This window comes from Drosophila virilis, chromosome 3 (assembly GCF_030788295.1).
Source record: "Drosophila virilis strain 15010-1051.87 chromosome 3, Dvir_AGI_RSII-ME, whole genome shotgun sequence".
Classification (NCBI taxonomy): domain Eukaryota; kingdom Metazoa; phylum Arthropoda; class Insecta; order Diptera; family Drosophilidae; genus Drosophila; species Drosophila virilis.
The window spans coordinates 12,735,952-12,755,523 of record NC_091545.1 but is presented as its reverse complement, the minus strand read 5'-3'; the positions used below and the strand labels follow the sequence as shown (position 1 = coordinate 12,755,523).

General features: G+C 40.5%; 1 protein-coding gene across 2 annotated transcripts in view; it reads right to left on the bottom strand.

Annotated features, from left to right (window-relative positions):
* Window positions 1-19,572, bottom strand: part of LOC6623540 (uncharacterized) — an 86,253-nt gene that overhangs the window by 30,756 nt on the left and 35,925 nt on the right. For both annotated transcript variants that reach the window (XM_002047292.4, XM_070208059.1), the window contains one exon: window positions 11,341-11,877. In XM_002047292.4, coding sequence (XP_002047328.2) covers window positions 11,341-11,764 — 424 coding nt within the window. In that variant the 5' untranslated portion in view covers window positions 11,765-11,877. The remainder of the gene's footprint in view (window positions 1-11,340; window positions 11,878-19,572) is intronic.

Sequence of the window (19,572 nt, the reverse complement as noted above, 5' to 3'; positions counted from 1 at the left end):
AGAAAAAGTGCAACATGCGTTGGTCAATTCTTTAGCGGCATTTTTGGCTCTTCTGCAGTTGTTGTGTGGAGTTTTTGTATTTTTATTTTTTGCTTGCCGAAAGTCGTTAAAAAACGCACAAAATTTTTGCAGCGGCTGCAAATTGTCAGCGAAATAAAAATAAAAATTAAATTGAATGCGCAAGCGCGCCGACAAGCGACAGGGATGGGCACAGGGGAAGCAGGAAAAGTGACTGAGACAGGAACTGAGACAGGGACTGGGACAGGACCCCCAGCGGCGGCGCCACCAGATACAAGATACAGATACGAATGTGAATGTGAATGTGAATGAGTGTATGTGAATGCGAATGCGTATGCGATTGTCGCTCTGCTGTTCGGCTGCTGTTGTTGCGTATGCCGAATATTTCAACAGAAGTTGGGCACAGAATTTCACGTGAAATTCGCAATGTTGAACTTGGGGCCTTTTGGGTCGACAGTTGTGGGTCCCCACTTAATTACATTGGAGACTGGCTAATTTTTGGCTTGTTTTGTAATTTGTTGCGCTGACAAGTGAGTAATTTGTGTGTGGGGCGCATCATTAACGGGCGGCGGCATTTTACCTAAAATCCTTTAACCAAGCACAGTTTCAGCAATAACAACAATTACAGGCAATTACACGAATTGAGTCGTCACAGGGGTTGGGTTGCAGCCAGGGGCGCGGGTGGCGTTGCGGACAGCAAAGAGTCAACATGTAAATGCATTTGAATTTTGTGCACGTGAATCTCTCTCGACTCTCGCCACTCTACTCCAGTCGACGCTCTGGGCCTTTGTGCACCTTTTCGGTCTAATTAAGCGCCACAATTAAGTGCAAATGCGAACCGTGTGCGTGCACGCGTGTGTGTGTGTGTGCACATATGTGTCTGTAATGTGAGCCGTAATTACGCATTGCAGACGACGTCGAGGCGTCACCCTCAACTACCACATTTTTTTTATGGCCTCACTTTACGTTTTACATAAATTGTTCTAGCCAAGAGCCGACGAAATGTTGCAACTGTTAATTTGTGGTCAATAGCACACGCTGCTGTTGCACCGTCCACCCTTGGGCTACTTGCTTGTGCATTTTGTTTATAGTTTTTTTGTGTTATTTATTTGGTAAATTACTTTTCGGCAGGTGAACAACAACTGCAACCACTACCTCTGGCTACTGTGCACATCATTAACATTGTATACTTCCAACCCAAAGTGTGCTATCGTACTCTTAATGACTTCATTTGACCGCATAGAAGAAGAAAGACTAGATTATAATAACCGGTGAGCTAAAACCATGTTATTCCCACATAAATGAAATCGACTGAACAAATCTAGCATGTATTAAAGAATCATTTGCCTCGAGGCCCATCACTTTGCAGCGTCTGTTGGAATCTTGATTGAATCTTTTGAAAGTCAATTCGCATCTTTTAACTTGGCATTTGCACCCTTGAATTTCGAATTTTCAATTTTCAGCTGCAAACGAAATGTCTGCCAAGTTTTATCGACTTGATTACTGGCTTTTTGTGCATTTCTGCACATTTCTTGTTGGCCTTTTGCCTTGTATACGCCCAGATTGGCAAAATGCCAATCAGCGACATATCTTGGCAAGTAAAAGCAAAAATCTGTTTACTGTCAGAACCAAAATATAAATTCAATTATGCAAAAGCTTGGGGAAATTCAATTTAACTTTTTGTCAAGCAAACATTTATAAAGTGTATACAGCTAAAGTATAGAGAAAGCTACAATTTGTGTAGCTGGCCGAGACACACGTAGTGAATTTTGGTATTGTCAACATAAATTATAATTTATTTCCAAGTGAAAATTAGGAAATTACAGTAGGCATGAAACATTTCCCACATAAACATTGATTAATTGCCAAAAACAATTAGTGCATTAACACGCTTACGCAAAGCCAGTAAAAAATGATATAGAAGCACGTATATTTATATAACTGAAGCGAGGCTCAGTTCCAGTTGGTAGCGGGGCATTTCACTTAAGCCGCATGCATAAATTAAGACTCACAGTTGCCACATAAATTAGGCATTACCAACTGATAAGGATCGACCACGAAAAGAGAACCAAAGCAAATTAAAATCGAGTGTGTAAAACAGTAAGAAATGAAAGGAATGTTGCCGCCGTCATATGTCAAAGCGCGAGAAGCGCATAGAACGGCACCAAAATCTCCATACAAGTTATTAATAAGTATGAAGAACAACAACAAGAACAACAATGTTAAGCAGAAGACTTAAAGCTCATTTAATATGCAAGAGTTTTTCAGTATTGAGAAAAATAGTTGGTTGTGGCTTAGAGATTTGCATACCAGTCGTTGATATATACACATATATAATCCAAAATACCAGAGTGTGCTGGCAAATGTCTCAATTATGAGGAGCCAGCTGTTGATCTGAATATAGTCATTCCCATACCCATTTCTATTCTCATTCTTAGTAACTGGATTTGCATAACAATGCCAACAAATTATCTACTAAACATTTGTGTAATTATTTAGAAGCCAAGTTATGCGGCTCATGCATATTTCGAGAATATTTCTTCAGGTCACTTCATTTGTTTTCTTTCAGCTCTTTCTGCGGCTCGTCTAAAGTTTGAAAAATGTCTTAATTGAATTTTATGTTTCTTTCGCTGGAAAAAAACCTTTTAGGCATTTTTTCTTTCTTTGGGCCCTATGAACTCCAACGCCAACTCCAACTCCAACTCCTAACTCCTAAACGTCTCTAGATTGCCCGAATTCAAATTTAAATGTCATTGCCATGAAGTGACAACAGTTTTATATGCCACACGGCACACGATTTAGCTCCAACCCCTACCTCTACCACTTGGCAACCTTAGTTGCTGATGGTTATCTTCGGATCGGGCCGTATACCAAATGCTTTGCTCATTAGGTTTATCACACAAACATTTCACCTTTTGTCCTTTTTGTTGGGCACCCGCTAAGAAACCGAGAGTTGGAGACTGTAGACATATGAGCAGGTAGTTTCGCTTTTCTTCAGGTAAATAGAGTCAGTTCCTGTTGCTGCATGATAAATGTTTGTATTATATAATTCTCAGGTGTTTCTTGTTGGCAACATTCGCACAGCTCAAAAAGAAATGAATTAAGAAATTCAATATAAGAGCGGGGACCGTAAGCTGTACAAAGCAAGATAAATTGATTTGGCTCCCTCTTAACTAATTAGTAGCGTATTATTTGTAGCATTAGGCAGCATTTATTAAAAAAGAAGTTGATTCACTTCAACGAAACGCAAATTCCAAAACTGTAATTTATACTCGAGTGGTAAAACTCTCTTTCCAAACATTTGCCAAGTTTTGGGGCAACCTATCAATGCCAGTTACTCATTTGCCAAGTATTCCAAGTACTCCCTACTCTCCAATCCAGCCAGCCTAAAAGCCATGCTCTTTGCTACGTTCAACTTGGGAAGACAAACAAAAACTTTGGCAGTGAAATGACAAATGGAGCCGCATGGAAATTCAAGAAATTCTCCATTTGCCAGGAAATGAAAATCGAGGCGTTGCCCTCAGCTCTTATAGGGCTGTGGGTGAAAAGTCGGGTGCATATTTTACAATATTTATTGCTTAGGCTACAAACTTTTTGCCAAGTTGAATTTTAATTAGTTAAGTATATATGGCTTTTACAATTTCACGAGCTGCTGCTGCTCCTGCGCTAAAACTTGGCGCAAATATAAATCTTGTATAATTTTTGTTCAGCCACGCCTCCAATATACACAAACACATACACGCATACATTCCAATTTCTGTCGCAAACTTCTTGGCAGCGCCAATTAGGCTGAAAGTTGCGCGCCTGCCAAAGATAATGTTAATACTAGAAGAACAATATAAATAAATGCAAAACGCATGTCTTAATGAAGCGCAAAATCAAATTTAAATGCGCCCAAAGCCGAAGCAAATTTGACAGCATTGTTAATTGGTGCAGAAATTAAAAAAAAAAAAAAACAACTTTTTAGTTTAATTTATGAATGCTCACAGAAAAAAAAACTGTTCAGGGTGCTTAGCTGAAATATTTTGGGATAGACATATGAAAACGCATAAAAATTTGACACACACCCACCCGAAAGAATAAAATTTAATGGAAAACGCATGCATCAGTTAAAAGCTGTTTTGACTGATAATTTATATGGCACATTAAGTTGCAGCTCAGTGTTCCAATAGATTTCATTAGATTTTTTAATAAACTAGCATAACATGTTGTATCCACAGAAGAAAGTATCTGTGGGGTAAAGTTTTATCTATATAGCGCTTGCTATAAGCCTTCAGTTAGCTGGGCTCTACCCATATCTTTTTGTCTAGCTGTTGACATAAATAGGTAAATAATAAACCAAAAGTCATCTAAATGCAGCATAATAAAAGACAATTAAATCAACAAGGTATGTCGTAAAAGGGCACACATTTAACTGTTGATGCGTATCGCTCTATGCAAATGCAAAACGAGACCTTTAAATAAAAAAAAACTAAAATACTCGAAAGAAATGTAACTGGGCAAACCCCCGCCCTGATATCAGGGGCACGATCGTCAAGGCAGGGCCAAAGTCAACAGTTATATTGAGGTTTATCTAGGCGAACGCATCGCGTCTAATCAAAATTTAAACAGTAGAACGACGAATCATAAAAATGCCTATGTTTAGGCCTTTGACTCTCCCTCTTTCCCCCTATGAGTGCATAGAGGGCTGACCAGGTAGACTAACAAACCACTGGCAACTGAAACTTAACCGAGTGGCCAGTCCAAGTAAAATTCTTAACACTCGTAAACATATTTCAAATTAGTAGAACATTAGGTGTTAGGAGTAAACATGCGACGGGAGCTGGCTGGAGTTTATACTAGTTTCTTGTTTCTCGTTTCTTGTTTGTTGATGTTATGTCGTTGTCGTTGTCAGTTCATAAAAACTTTTTATGATCTTTGGCCAATAGTCCTTCAGTGTGTGTACGTGGGTTTTATGACTTTCAGCGATGCGGCACTCGCACCATGAATGAACAGCTGCCCAAATTAAACCGCGCTGACCACAACTCTCGATGCCACAGTGGACACCTGTTTGCTCCTTGGCCTGTGCGCAGATACATGGCTAGCCGCTAATCGTTGTCACTCAACATGAGTCGTGTGTTAACTGCTTACGAATTTCAATTCTTGACAGCTTTTATAGTAATTTTTAATTTATTTGTCTGATGTTTGTGGGGTCTATAAAGTAAGAACCAATCAGAGACTGTACTTAGTACAAGGTAGGCAAAAGGCTCAAGACAAAAAATAAATTATTGTTGGCTGCGCTTACGGTTCCAATCTCCCTTCAGGTTCGGCTTGTGAACCTGGTTTTTCTTCTTCACTTAAGTTATTTTATTTAAATTCAAATTATTCATTCTTAAATCAACATCTTTCTTAGGTGCTTGTTATCATTCTCGTGCTTTCAGTTGCCACTTACATTTTTCCGCTTGAATTATTTTCCACCTGCTTGGCGCGCAGATCTCGAACATTCAGGCGTAAATTGAAAATATCTTGAACTTGCTTAGTAAATAAATACGAAATAGGGGCTGTGTCAGGCCCGTGATTTAAATGCTGACTGCCACTCATAATTATCCGCGCATGGATATTCAATTAGGCGAAATTTATGTGCATTTTTCGAATGCTCACGGCTCATTAGTAAATTAGATTTTTGAACACTAAAAATAATGCCCACTTTGCCCGCCCCCAACCCTATCTAAAATTTCGAGCAGCTACTGCATGAATCGGGGGCGCGTTGGCAGAATTTCAAAGAATTTTGTCGCCTCGCTGCAAAATTTCGTAAGTTTGAATACGGAAAACGTTTTTGTGATGATGCGCTGCTAATGAGCTTGGGGGAGAAGCGAAAGAAATTGATTTTTAATTTTTCCAGTGCCACAAAACAAAAAAGGAGAACTAAGAAACGATAACAAGCTTCAGGTTGCCGAATATTGAATACCCTCTAAAGCAACAAATTTATAAAAATTCTTTAAGGGAGAATTCTAATTTTATTTGTTCGAAACTTATAAAACTTTGTATTGATCGAAATTGCATATTTTGTGAAAAATTGTGTATACCCTCTGCTGTAAGGGCATAACAAAAACAAATAGAGCCGGCATTTACAAGCGTATGTTTATGTTTGGGCAGGAAAACTGCGTCTACAATTTTCTTTGATGTTGTCGCCACCACAGCGACAGAGAGACAGCGAGAAAGAGAGAGAGACAGAGAGAGAGAGAGAGAGAGAGAAAAATGTTTCTCCGGATTTGTTTTCGTGGTGGCGTGTTGCTGACATCTCCTACTTGAGGCCTCTTTGATCTTGTGTCTTTTGTAGGCTACCCCTGCGGGGTAGAAGCGCGCATATTGCTTCAATAATTGGTAACAAAATGAGCAGGCAAAAAAAACGCATAAATTGTAATTAAAAAGTGAAACTATTTTAATCAGCATTTCAGCAATTTCAGTAATTCTATTAAATGCCACTGAGACCACTCCCTCGGCCGTCAGAATGGGCCCTGCGCTCTATCTACTGTCTCTGCACTGTCTGGCGCCCGCATTTTGCAGCAGTCTCTGAGTGTGTGTGGTCCAGTTGGTTCCTTGTTGCTGCCACAAGCAACATCACCCGTCTTCCTTTTCCTGTGCCCCGTTCGCCGTTTTTCTGGCCCGTTCACGACTCGCCCTAATTGATTAAACGAGAAACAAAGCGGCGCGCAATATGCAGCAGTCGACGTTGACGACGCCACAATAAAAATGCAAAATGTAAACAAAGTTAAAAATATTATGCTGGCATCTCACAGTATACACACACACACACACCGTTGCTCGCTTGCACATTGCATCAACACCCCCATATAACAACAACAATAACAGTGCAATATTTTACTAAATGCGCTGCCTGTAATAATAATTTTTCGATCTTCGGAGCCCAACTTGTTTACTTTTTATCATACCGCATAGAAAATAACAGCTAAAACAAAAAGAAAGCAATATTGTGGTAAAAAAAAAAACATGAACAAACGAAGCAGAAATTATGAAAATTCCATGAAAATAGCAAATAAGTTTTCTCGCTGCTTGGCTGCCCTGGAGTCCCTCCCTTGTGTTCGGTTTACTCTGTGTATTATGTTTACTTTTTTATGGCCTCCGGCCGCAGTGCGTTGCAACAATTATACGAGTGAGAGCACAGCGCAACAAAAACAATCCGCAAAAGCTACAAAACATGAGAAGAATTCACTCATTTCCGCTTACAATTTGAATAGTTCTCTTTTGAAACATCGCCCGTTTTTAGAGGCTTCACAGTTGCGTCACTTGGCCAGAAAGAAAAGCAACCAAAAAAAAGGAAGAAAAAAATTGCGGCTCTTGCGGTTTTTTGTACACATTCCATAATCTGCGGATTAGTCTTATATTGTTCTTAGTATTGGTTGAGAGGCAGGCGTTAACGAGCGATTGCCAGTGAACGGGCAGTTCATGGGGCGTATCGAAATAAACGATGCGGAAAAGTTGAAAATCATAATTGCTTCTTGAAAGCAGGCAGCAAAGGAATTACATTTACCAATATAATATATATTTGCTGTGGCATATAATATTTATTTTGAATACTTCTTTGATGAAACGCCGTTATGCCCGTAATAAAAGATATCTGAGCTGAGATTCTATTTCGTCTGTGATTCTTTTTTAATTCCTTAGATTCTTTTTTATAAAAATATATGAAATACCATTTTTACATGAGTTTTAACCGAAAATAATATTGCCAGATTTAGAAGACAAACTTATCCAGTGCCCAAACCATGAACAAAGAACCAAACCTCGTGAAAATCGGATGAGATTGAACCGATTTATGCGGTGGGCAACTTTGACTTATGTCTATATAGAGTAGTTGAGGGCGTCACTTTTATACGAATTTTGAGCAAATTATGGTTTGCTTTAAGGCTTGGCAGGCGTGGTGTGTCTTGGATTGCTTTGCGGCTAGGTTTAAAGTGAAAAATAAAAAGGAATAAATTCCATTCTTCGTTTAAATAGTGAATTTTTTATTAAAATTACTTTAAAGCTTTAAAGTTTAGCTCGTTGCAGAAAAGCTCAAAAGTACGCTATCAACTGATAATGGAAATGCTTAAATATCGTTTATTATTGTTGCCTTAGAGTCTGAGCTTGCAACTACCCCAACCATGCGACCAATACAATAGATATTACATATACAAATATACAAATTGCTTAGCCATTTTCATAAGTATTGTAACTGGTAATCTGGCCGAAGCGCTATTCAGTGGCACTTTGAATAGCTTTTGGTGTGCATAAATCTGTCAATAATTGTTACGTCTATAGCTTTACAATATTTATGGTGTTTGCGGCACAATGGCATTATGCCATTTATGATATTATTACCCCAGGGGGTGGTCGACAAAATACGAACTGTTTAAGTCTTTGCCACACACGCCCCAATGCTCAGAGCCAAAGTTTGGTCCCAAATGTGGGCGCTTTATAAGCAACTTAAATGTATTTATATGATTTTATGTGTATTTCGCCACAACAATAAAAATATCAAAAGTGCCAAAGGCGCTGCGAAGCTGCCTTTAACAGCTGCTCGGCTGTCGGGACTTTTGCCTTTGTCATTGTTTGTTGCTATTTTTGTAAAACATTTGTTGTCCGAAATGAGTCCTTTTCTGTGGGTTCCTTTGGCAAGTTGTAACATTTTTATTGTGCTACAAATTGCTGTAAATATTTGCAGAATGTCGAATTGTTAACCCTTTTTTATATAAAGTTGTTAGGCCCAGTCCCTATTCTAATAGAGGTTGGTAAAAAAGGAGCCAACACGTTGCATAAATTACACAAAAATATGCCGTTCAAATAATCAAGGGGCGAACTTAATATGCCATAAAAATAACGCTGACGGTGAGAGATGTGAAGATGAATTTCGAGATGAGTATGTTAACCGATTAGTATCGAGTGCTCAAAGAAAAATAAAGCCTTTCAAAATTGTTAAAGATTGTTGAAAATATATTTAAAAGTGATTCGCAATTCTTGGTTGTCAGCAAATGATGCTTTACTTAAGTTATAATCTTATGATACTTCATATTACACGCTATGCACAAGTTAGGATACATTTAAATCAAGTTTTTATTTGGCCATTTATTTTTTGCCCATCTCTAATGGAACCCAGTTCCCAACTGCTTAACGAGCACCGTGCAAATTTCGTTACGGCTCCAAACTCTGCGCTCATAATTTAGACATTCGGGCGGTTTCGACCTTTTGATATTTTGTTAGAATTGTGAAAAATTCTGGGAATTGCCTGGGCGCCCAAAATGTGTCGCGAACAAAAAGAGCATTTTGGTTGGGAAACATTTTGGCACTTTGTTGTTGTTGTCGTTGCTGTTGCCGTCGAAGCGACAGAATTTTGCATGCCATTTGATTAATTGCCATGCAAATTATGGTGTAAATATAATAACATTTTATTCAGCTGTCAATTTGAGCGGCAAACAAAACGAAACAGAAATCTAGACATGGGCCACGACATGCAAAAACTCAATTTGCCAGGGCTCCAACGGATGAAGCGAAGTGAATGGCATTCGCTGCAGCCGAGGCACGACTCGGGCTGGGGCCTGGGCTTGGAGTAGTGGAGCATAGCGACTGTTCTGGCCGAAACTACCAAAAACACCTAGGCACAAAATTAAGACATTAGTCAAATTTTTTTTTGCTGTTATTATTGCCTGTTGCCGTATGGAGGAGCTGTTGCCGCTTAATCCCTTCGAATGGCACAGGCAAAGGCAGCAGCAGCAGCAGCCGCCGCAGGTATTTCCAGGGAACTGACCAGTTTTGCCCCATCCAGTTCAGGCGAGTGTTGCAAATTAGTTGACACGTTGGCTGCGGCTGGGGCAAACGCCGGCAGCAGACGACGCGACGGCGCGACAAACAGTCGCAGTCGGCATGAATAAAGTCATTTATACATATTCACACAAAAAAAATATATATATATATACTTATATATATAGTTCCATATGAGCGCATGATGAGAAATACTGAAATGTTTGCCCCAGTCTATAATTAGCCTAATAACCCGGGCAACGGGCACGAGTAATGGGCAATGGGCTCTGCCGCCAGCTGCAGCGGCTTCTACTCCTACTCCTGCGTCGGGCTCGAGCCCCGGCCCTTCCTGTATAATGACTTCAATTTGCGCTGAAAGCGATTCCTGGAAATCAAATACGCCAAACGGCTAAATGCCATGCCATATTCCCAACCATAACCCTAACTCGACTCCACTTATGCTCTCATATGTGGCTGTGGCCAACGGTCATTTGCTATTCGCTTTGTGCATTTGGTATTTGGGCTATGTGCGGGTTAATTCTAACAAGTTTTCAACGGTTGACTTTTGATTGTGCTTTGTGTAATTATTATGCAGATGAATTGATTCGACAAATAAAGTGACTGATGTTAATTATGTGTACATTTGTTAGTTAGAACTAAACTATTTCAATATTTTCAAATATGTTCTAAGTTACTAACTAAAGAGCCGCAGCTTTCAGTCTATGTTCTTTTAGAGACATCCATTTGTTTCTTCCATAAATACATTTCCGGTCCTATAAAAAGCACTAAACTTATCTAGATGTGACAAGATCTATTTCAACTTTAATTCAATACCGCTTGCAAATAGTCGAGCAGTGCTTATTGCTTTATTTTTGCTCAAATAAATTAAAGAAAATGCTTTATAAGCAGCCGAATGGAACCTAGTCTAGGCAGAGTCTTAATCATCGGCATCAGCTGCATCATCAGCAGCGGATTCTGCTCCTGCACACGCCCACTGCTTTATATATTTTCATGATGTTTCGTCTAAGCCAGGTTACAATGAGGTATCTCGCCCCCCACTTTTTTTTTGCGCGATTTTACAAGCGCAGAGACAAATGACTCGAGCTGGCGATGGTCGCGATAGGCCGCGGCAAGAGCAGCGATTCCAGCAGGGATCGAGGCTTGGAAAGCCTAAGCCAAAGGCTGTGCCACCAAGAGTTATGTGCAAAATTAAATTTGCAAACGCAAGTGAAGCAGAAGGAGTCAGCACAGACCTGGCCAAGATCCGGAAAGACTTGGCTCTTGAAAAATACAGCGCCGAAAAGCAATCGCGCAACGCACGCCCAACATCAGTTTGATAAATTGATATCAGCGATCGATGTGCGGCGATGCGCGGCTAGCGTTGCACAGATACCGAGTATTGTCTTGTCGAGGAGTTGCTGCAGGAGTTGGGGATGGGCTGAGTTTTTAATTGAAAAACGCGACTACAATGCGGGGCTAAAGGGCCCATTATTCATGGGGGGCTTAAAGAGAGAGAGCGTAAGATATCGGTATATCGGCACTTACCTATCGAACCGTCTAGGGAGTAGGCATTACGCTGCCAGGCCCACGTGCATAGATCACAGGTGGTCAGGCCGTCAGCGGCGACGCTTTCATCCAGAAAGGGTGGACGCGGCGGCGGTGGCACAAAATGTCCGTTCCACAGACCATTCTCGCTGGCATCGAAGGCCAGCGGCGAATCGAACGTGTCCACCTCAATGGCATTGGACCACCAGTCATCGTCCAGCGGATTATAGCCGGCACTGGCGCCGCCCAATTCAGTTGGATCTGGCGCTGCCAGCTGACTGTCCATGTTGGGATCAGGTTCATTCGCGGGCGTTGGATGTGCCGCCAGCGAATCCAGTCGAGAGTTGGGAAACGCTGAGCGCAGCGTTGTTGTTGCATCCTGATAAATATCCGCGCTGCCTGCAGCCGGCTGCCGTGGAAACATTTTCCTCACAGCTCCACAGAGCGGCTACTCAGGCTAGGCGACAAGTGTCTCTGCGTCGCTGTGTCAATGCATCAGCCACATGGATTGCGTGTTGGGTGTTCCGGCAATCGAGACTGCAAAAAAAAAATATAAATAAATAAATGAAAATAACAAAATAAATAAAGTTGAACACATTTATTAAAAAACTTGTCACAAATTATTAAAACCAGCTAAAATATTGCCAAATATTGTCAAATTTAAAGCAGTAACAACTTTAACTCCAACTCCGGCAGCTTGTTAGCACTTTTTTGAAAGTTGTTCCCCAAAAAGTTGCAGTTTAGCTCATAAAATATGAATATGGCATGGAGGGGTTGTATTGCATTAAACACATTGTTCAGGCTGTAGAAGACTTTAAATAGATTGTATGGCAGGTTTTGCTGAGCCATTAATTTGGTAAATATTTTATAATGTTGTGTAACAATATGTGAATAATTTGTGATTCAATTAAATCTTTAAGATTGTAAGTCTTAAATCGGAATATAAAATGTTTATTCGAGTTTTTGCAGTTTCATCTTAAGTTTTGTATTAATACTAACGCTTTAACGTTTCTTAAAGTTTATCTCACAAATTAAACTTGCGATATCTCTCTTTAGTTATCATGTCCCAGCCACATGCTAAGCTCCAAGCACAAACTAATGATGCAGTTTCCACCTTTATAAATAAAGTGCACAATAAAGACCTCAAATTGCAGGCGACCAACATGGAAGGGGCGTGGTCTATGCAAACAGAGCCGCATTTGTGAGTCAGGTTCAGGTTTCCAGCTACTACAGCTGCCAAAGCTACCGGCTCTGCTGGAGCAGAGGCTGAGGCTGGGGCTGTGGTTGGGGCCGAGCTGGTGGTCCGTTGCCGCCTTGTTACACGTTTTGGTGCTCCAAAGTTTCCGCCTGACACACATTAATCAATGCAAGTAAGGCGTCCATTTGTGACACTAATGAAGTTTCTTAACAAGATTAGAAAAATGCGATAAACTCCAAAGACCCACTAAATAATCAAAGTATTGTAAAAAGTACACAATCGCAACCGTTAAGCAAATAGCTTGAAAAAAAATTGCGAGTACTGTTAAAAAGTTCATTGGGTCAGCATTACGTGGGGGCTTTTCGTTTTCGTCTTGTAAATAGAAAAAAAGTGAAACTCCATTGAGAGTCGGACAAATGTGCTAATCAACCACGGTCAGACGAAGAGATCATCTAACAGAAATTATATCTTTTCACTGTGATTTATAGGCCGGCAATTACAACCCGACTCGCTGATCGGCCATTACGCCGCGTAATAATGCGAAAATACCAAAAAATCAAAGAAAAGAAAAAAAAAAAAGCAGAAAAAATTACCAAACAATGGCAGGCCGAAAAATAGTGAAAAACCGAAATCATTTATCATAATCATTGTGATTGATTCGTTGAGAAAAAAATAAATATCACAAGTGAACAAAAAAAATATGTTATATCTTGGGGTCGTATTCAAAGGCGCCCGCTCATCAGGCATATAAACGGTGCTTATTGTTGTTGTTGTTGTTGTTGTTGTCTCACGTCTTTGGCTCACGTTTTGCTCCATTGAATCACTCACTCAACTGTGTTACCTCTTGGCCAGCATGATCAAAAAAAAAAAAAAATGTTTTGATTCGGTGACTGACCGGTTAGCAATTTGACCGCCTCGAATCGTAGCGGTGGGTGGGGTAAAGGGCAATAGTGCGAATTCTTATTTTGTGGCTATAATGCGGTCAATTGTTCAAAATATACATAGAGCAATATATATTGCTTGTGTTTTTTTTTTTTCTTAACTTTCGAATATTATCAATCATGCATGCAGACATTTTGTGCTCGTTTTCAAGTGTTTTTAATGGGTTAATTGTGTTAAAGTGAAATAAAAATATGAAAACATGAAGAAAAACTGAAAACAATTAATTTGAATGATACAGTTTCTATATGAATTCGATACGGTCAAAAGTTTGTCATGAGCTATATTTATAAGCGTGCAAAGAAATGGACCAAATGACCGAATCATTAGGACAAGTTAATAACAAGCGACCAGGTTCAAAATTCAGGTCAAGTGTTACTTTTTAGGCAATTAATGTGAATTATTACCATATGCGTGCATTATTTACCAAATGTCCAATAGATCAGCTAAGATTGGCAAATAAATAATTGTGTACTAAATTGCAAGCAGCTCTTTCTAAAGCTGTTTTCTTGATTAAGTTGTCACACAGTTTTCGCGCTGCTCTTTCACATGCTCACAGCTCTCCACATATATCATAAATTGTTGGCTATGGATCGGATTTGGCCATCTTCCATATTAATCACGCCGCATGAGTTGCTTTCAGCAGACAATGGCGCGATATGCCATCGCCAGGCGACCAAGCGGTTGCCTCTGTTGGCATTTTTTTTCATGTTGGCCATAGTTAACGCAATGATATTTTGGCAACATGAGATACGGCAAATCTGTTGACCAAGTTTTCACATTTCCAAGTCTTAAATACGTTGGCTCTGTGCGTTAGTCAAGTGGCTTAATTTATATTTATGAAACACAGCACGAACATTATCTGAGCCGCCTGTAGGCCAACAAGAGTTGCTGACCAGGCCAAGCCAGACTTGGGCCACAGGCAACAGTGTGTTTGTCGAACTGCCGAACTTGTCGAAGAGTTATGGCTTTGACCCACAACAAACCAAACGACGTACAGACAGGCAGGGCGACACACACCAAACACACACAAACACACACCACACACGCGTACATGTTGTGTGCGGTTTTTATGAACTGGAACTGGAACTGCACTCGAGTCCAACTGGGCTCTGAACCTGCACTGTGGCCGTAATAACAATTTAGGCTTGTTTGGCGTCTCGGGCGGCAATTTTTCACATTAATTACAAATTACAGATTTATTAGGTATGAGCGCAGTGGCTTAGTCGAGACGTCGTTGGGCATGTACCGCCCCTGGACAAGCGGAATGCTGGCAGCAGTCTCCTTTCCACATGCCACAGCGCACAGGGCCAGCTACGCAAAACTTGGCTTAAATATTAATGAGTGGTGTAATTTGTTGCATTGTATGTAATAAATTAATTTTGTGTGCGTCGCGGCACTCGTGAGAGCCGCTTCGAGTGTACCTGACGTTTCTAGACCGAGTGGCGCAAGGTACATTTGCATATGAGAGCGGTTCTGGCAAGCAAACCACTTGCAACTCGCCGACCGTCCGAGCTGGACGCCGCAGCGGCAGCTGCACCTACTCCGCACTCGCCACGCTACACAGAAGTGCATGAGTGGGCACTCAAAAAGTACTTGCCACTAGACTGATTATAGTCAATTCGTTGAATTGGACCACCAAGTGGTAGTGGCAGCAACATCAGCAGCGGCAGCAGCAGCGGCAATCGCAGTCCAAGATAGACACATCCGTACCAAGCTGGCTAAGCCACTGAGCAGGGCAAGCAGCCCAGTCATCGTCAACGTCATCGTCATCATCGCCAACGACACCAACACAAAATCCACGCGCGCTCTTGCACAGTGGCATAAAATGATGGATTTGTGTGCGACAGTGGTATAAAGTGTTGTAAAGTGAGCGTATGCCACTGTGTAAATATGATAATAAATAGATAATTACAAAATTATTTTTTGTTTTGTATATTATTTGTTTTTTAAGACCAACTTGAACACTTGGAAATATTCGAAAGCTTGTCTGTGCTCTTTTTGAGCAAAGGACTGTATAGGACTGATATGCTCACATATCATTTGATCAAATCGAATATGTAATTAGTGATTTATAACGTTAATAATTTATTTATTGCTTATATTTTTTTTTGCTTATTTTTTTAATTGTTTTAGCCAGATTTTAAGCCAATCTAAACTTATCAATTAACCACTGTGATCTGCTAACAGCGCCAGCGCCAATAAAAACGTAAATGGCGCGTGATTGTGAGGCGTCTTCCACTATAGTGGCCTCCACACACACACGCACACACATATTCACCAACTCACACACACAAACTAGCACACACTCGCACACACATAAGCATACGCTCGCCCATTACAACAACCACTTCAAGATGGCCACAAGAGTAGCATCTTATTTTGCTGCCTCTTGGCTTCGATGGCGGGCCATTTTTACAGGCATTGGGCGAGTGGCAATGTAGAGGAAGGGGGAGGGGGGCTCACAGAGTAGTCAGGAATGAAGCCACATAATGAAAAGAGTGTGTGAAGAATTTTAAATTCAAAATTGCATGAAAAGTCGTGAGTCGCAAATAGCTTGTTGCTGTTATTGTTGTTGTTGTTGTTGTTGTTGTGGTAGTTGTTGCCATAGCTGTACGAACAGACAGATATCCTACTCATCACTTGAGAAAATGAAAAAACAATCATAAACAGCAGGCAGCAGGTAACAATAACAACAACAACAACAACAACAAGAACAACAACTACAATACTGTAGTGTATACCAAGTAAAAACCACTCGAAAAAATGGGCAACAGACAAAACGCTTGTGCCTTGTGCCTTTATGTTTGGGGCTTTTCAGTTGTTACCAGCTCTTGCCAATTGTTGTTGTTGCTGTTGTTGCTTTCTTTACACTACACCTGTTTAGCTAGCCTAGGCGAGAGGGGTGTGTGTGCTTGTGTGTGTATGTGTGTTTGACTCGGCTCCCACCGAATTCACTTTTGCCCACTCGCCGAGAGTCGAGACTTAATAAAGTTATTATAATTTAAGCGTTTTGATTATGCGCTTGCCAGTGTTTAAAATACCAATGCAAGCGCCTTCAGGACGCCCCGCACCCCTCCACATACAGATACACACAGCTCCCTAAAGTAAATTTACAAGTTTTCAGCGGGGGCGCTGCCTCCTTCGACTTGTGTCTGTGTGTGTGTGTGTGGGGGTAATCTTTGTGATTGGTTGCGATTTGCGTTTAATTTTGTTGCTGTAAGTGTTGCATGCACGACGCTTGCCGCTTCGCATGCATCCCGTTGGGCAAAATGTGCACAGCCATGTTGAGTTTGAGGCGAATGCGATAGCATGCAACTGGCAAGAGGGATTGACTCTGCGTCTGGGCCTACTTTGCGGGGGTGCTGCTATGATATTGTTTAAGTCTTTATTAGAGAGGCCAACGTTTTGGAAAGCAATGCTACGTAAACTGGATTCGCAGCATGCCGGGACTTGCATAAGGCTTCAGTCAGTTAATTGGTCGTGGCATGCTCATCGACTTGGCTACATGGCAACGCTTTGTCAGAGAGATCACGCAAAGATGTTCAAGCGGGCATCTGTGGATACACATGCTGTGAGCTGTGAACGAAACCATTTTCAAAAGCTCTGTCACTTTTTTTTTATTTTTAAAATTAATACAACAATTATAAAACTTTTTTATTTCCTACACATGCACTCATGATAACCTCAGTTTTAGACATTCTAACCCTACTTTTTATCAGCTTAACCTCACTTTCATGAGTTACCTTCAATTTAGCCTCATTCTCTGTGGAACACACACTTTCTATGCCCATGCCCAACTCTCTAAAGGTGACAATTACTTTCAATTTTCCACCAACTGCATGACTACACCGACTCCGGCTGCCTTTTGAATTTATATTTATGTGTATGTATTATGTTCAGCTGTGCACTAAAAACTGAGCCCGGCAAGGCAACGTGATGCCAAACAGCTTCAGCTGATGCTTCAATTTCACTGTGGCGAATACCAAAGCATTTGCCACAGTCACAACTCGCTGAACTCTTGCCCTTTATGTCGAGCATTTATGCCACAGGCAGTTGCTGCAGTTGGATCAGCTGGATCGCAGACCTGCTGCCAGCCTCAGTATTGAATTTGAAATGCTGGAGCAAGAAAGTGCAACATGATCAGAGCTGCTGGCACTCCGATGATCGCCAGCTTCGATTTGTATCGCCTTCGTGGCACCAGTCGTCGTCGGCGTCGTCGTCGCTTTCATTGGATCGCGCTGGTTGGCGTCGTCGCTTTCCTTGGTCCGTGCCGCATGCTGCATAGATTTGTAACTTGCAGCGGCTTCATTTTACATTGCGGTTTTCATATTTCATAATAGCTGTGGCCATAAAGGAGTCGGAGACGCAGTCATTGGCTGCTTGATTTCATGGCGAAACGACCTACAGCAGACCAACTTGGCCCGGGGGCCATTAAAAGCGAAAGTCGTAAAAAGTTACCCAGCGCTTTGTCATATGCAAAATCAACAAATTTCCAACTCTGCCTGCTTAATTTGATTTTATTTACTTTTGGCCATTGAAAACAATGGCCAAGCATTTGAAACGCGCCACATAAAAATCCCAAAAAGCGCCCAACCTCAGCTCAAGTTCTTTTTTTTTTTTATGGCCTACGATACGAACAGAGCCCCTAATATCATAAAACTCATACGAAAAACAGCTGAAATCTTTATGGGCTTTTGTCATTCATTCATTCGGGCCTCCGATCAGAGTCGCACATTCGTAAGCTTTGCCTGCAAATCAAGTTTCGCTCGGATTTAAATTTTACGATCTGTAATATATTTGCCAAAAAGTTTTTGAATGGCCAAAAATAAAAAATTAATAGGAATAAACAGCGGGATTTTTATTGATTATACTATTTGGCATTTAATCATCAGCTTTATGAGCGCCTTTGATTAGTAATCGAATTATCAAAATGCTTTATCGAAGAAATAACAATAGTAGGGCTTGAAAATAGTGACAAAAAGAAGAAAAGTTCACCTCAGCGCGTCGAAGACGTAAATACCCTTTACATTTAATATCATCTTGTTGCTAGTTGCTTGGCTTATGCAATAAATATACGTCTTAAAAAAAAAAACAAATAAGATCTCAAGCTTTGCTTCTAAAGAACTATGTGATATTTTAGTCCAATCTTTAAGATAAGGTCTTGTACATACTTATATAAGGAACAGAGAAATATATTCCCTAAAAATGACAGTGTGTTTTTAATATACCCTTCGAATTTAAAATGAGGGTATATTAGGATGAGCTATTGAAAGAGTGTGCATTTTGGCAATAAATTAATTAATTAACGTCTCGAAATGTTACTTAACATATGTTTCTTAACGCCATAAATCTATAAAATTTGATGGCGTCTTTTGTCAATTGATATACATTTGATACGCTTTAAAGTTATTGGCTACTCTGGAGGTTTTTATAGGCTTTAAAGAATCAACAGCTTATATTCACAGGCATTGTCAACTTGTTAAAGTTTGCCTAAATGCTGCCCACATAGCAGACATTCCAATCCCCAATTCCAAATACCCATTTTGCCTGGGCGAAGACAAAATCGTGCTCAGACATCTAATCACAAATAGAAAACAATATCTATGCTAATCTTGGTACAAGATCAATGACAATAAAACGGGGGTAAAGAAACAACACAACACAAGAACCTGTAAGTTGCACCACCCCGCCAACAACAACAGCAACAACAACAACAAACAGCTAACTTACAAGCAACAACAACGAGACAATAATGAGCCGTAATGAGCAATGATCGCCACACAATTAGCCAAATTTCGTTTCTTTAGTTTTTTTTTTTTGTTGTTTCTTTTTTTTTTGTTAGCCAATTTTTTGCAGACAAATTAAAACAAAAAACGCGGCGAATAAGCACACGAAATTAAACAAACATTGTAGATTTATATGGCCTGCACTTGGTACAGGGGGTGGACTCTTAAGGAGGAAGGAGGTTGCCGCTTTAAGCCTGGATCTAAAAGCCAAACTGCGGAAAATTACAAGAAAATCGTGCAACTCTTGTATGCTCAAAAAGGCATGAAAAGCCGAAATGCACCACCAACTAGCAACAGACAACTTGC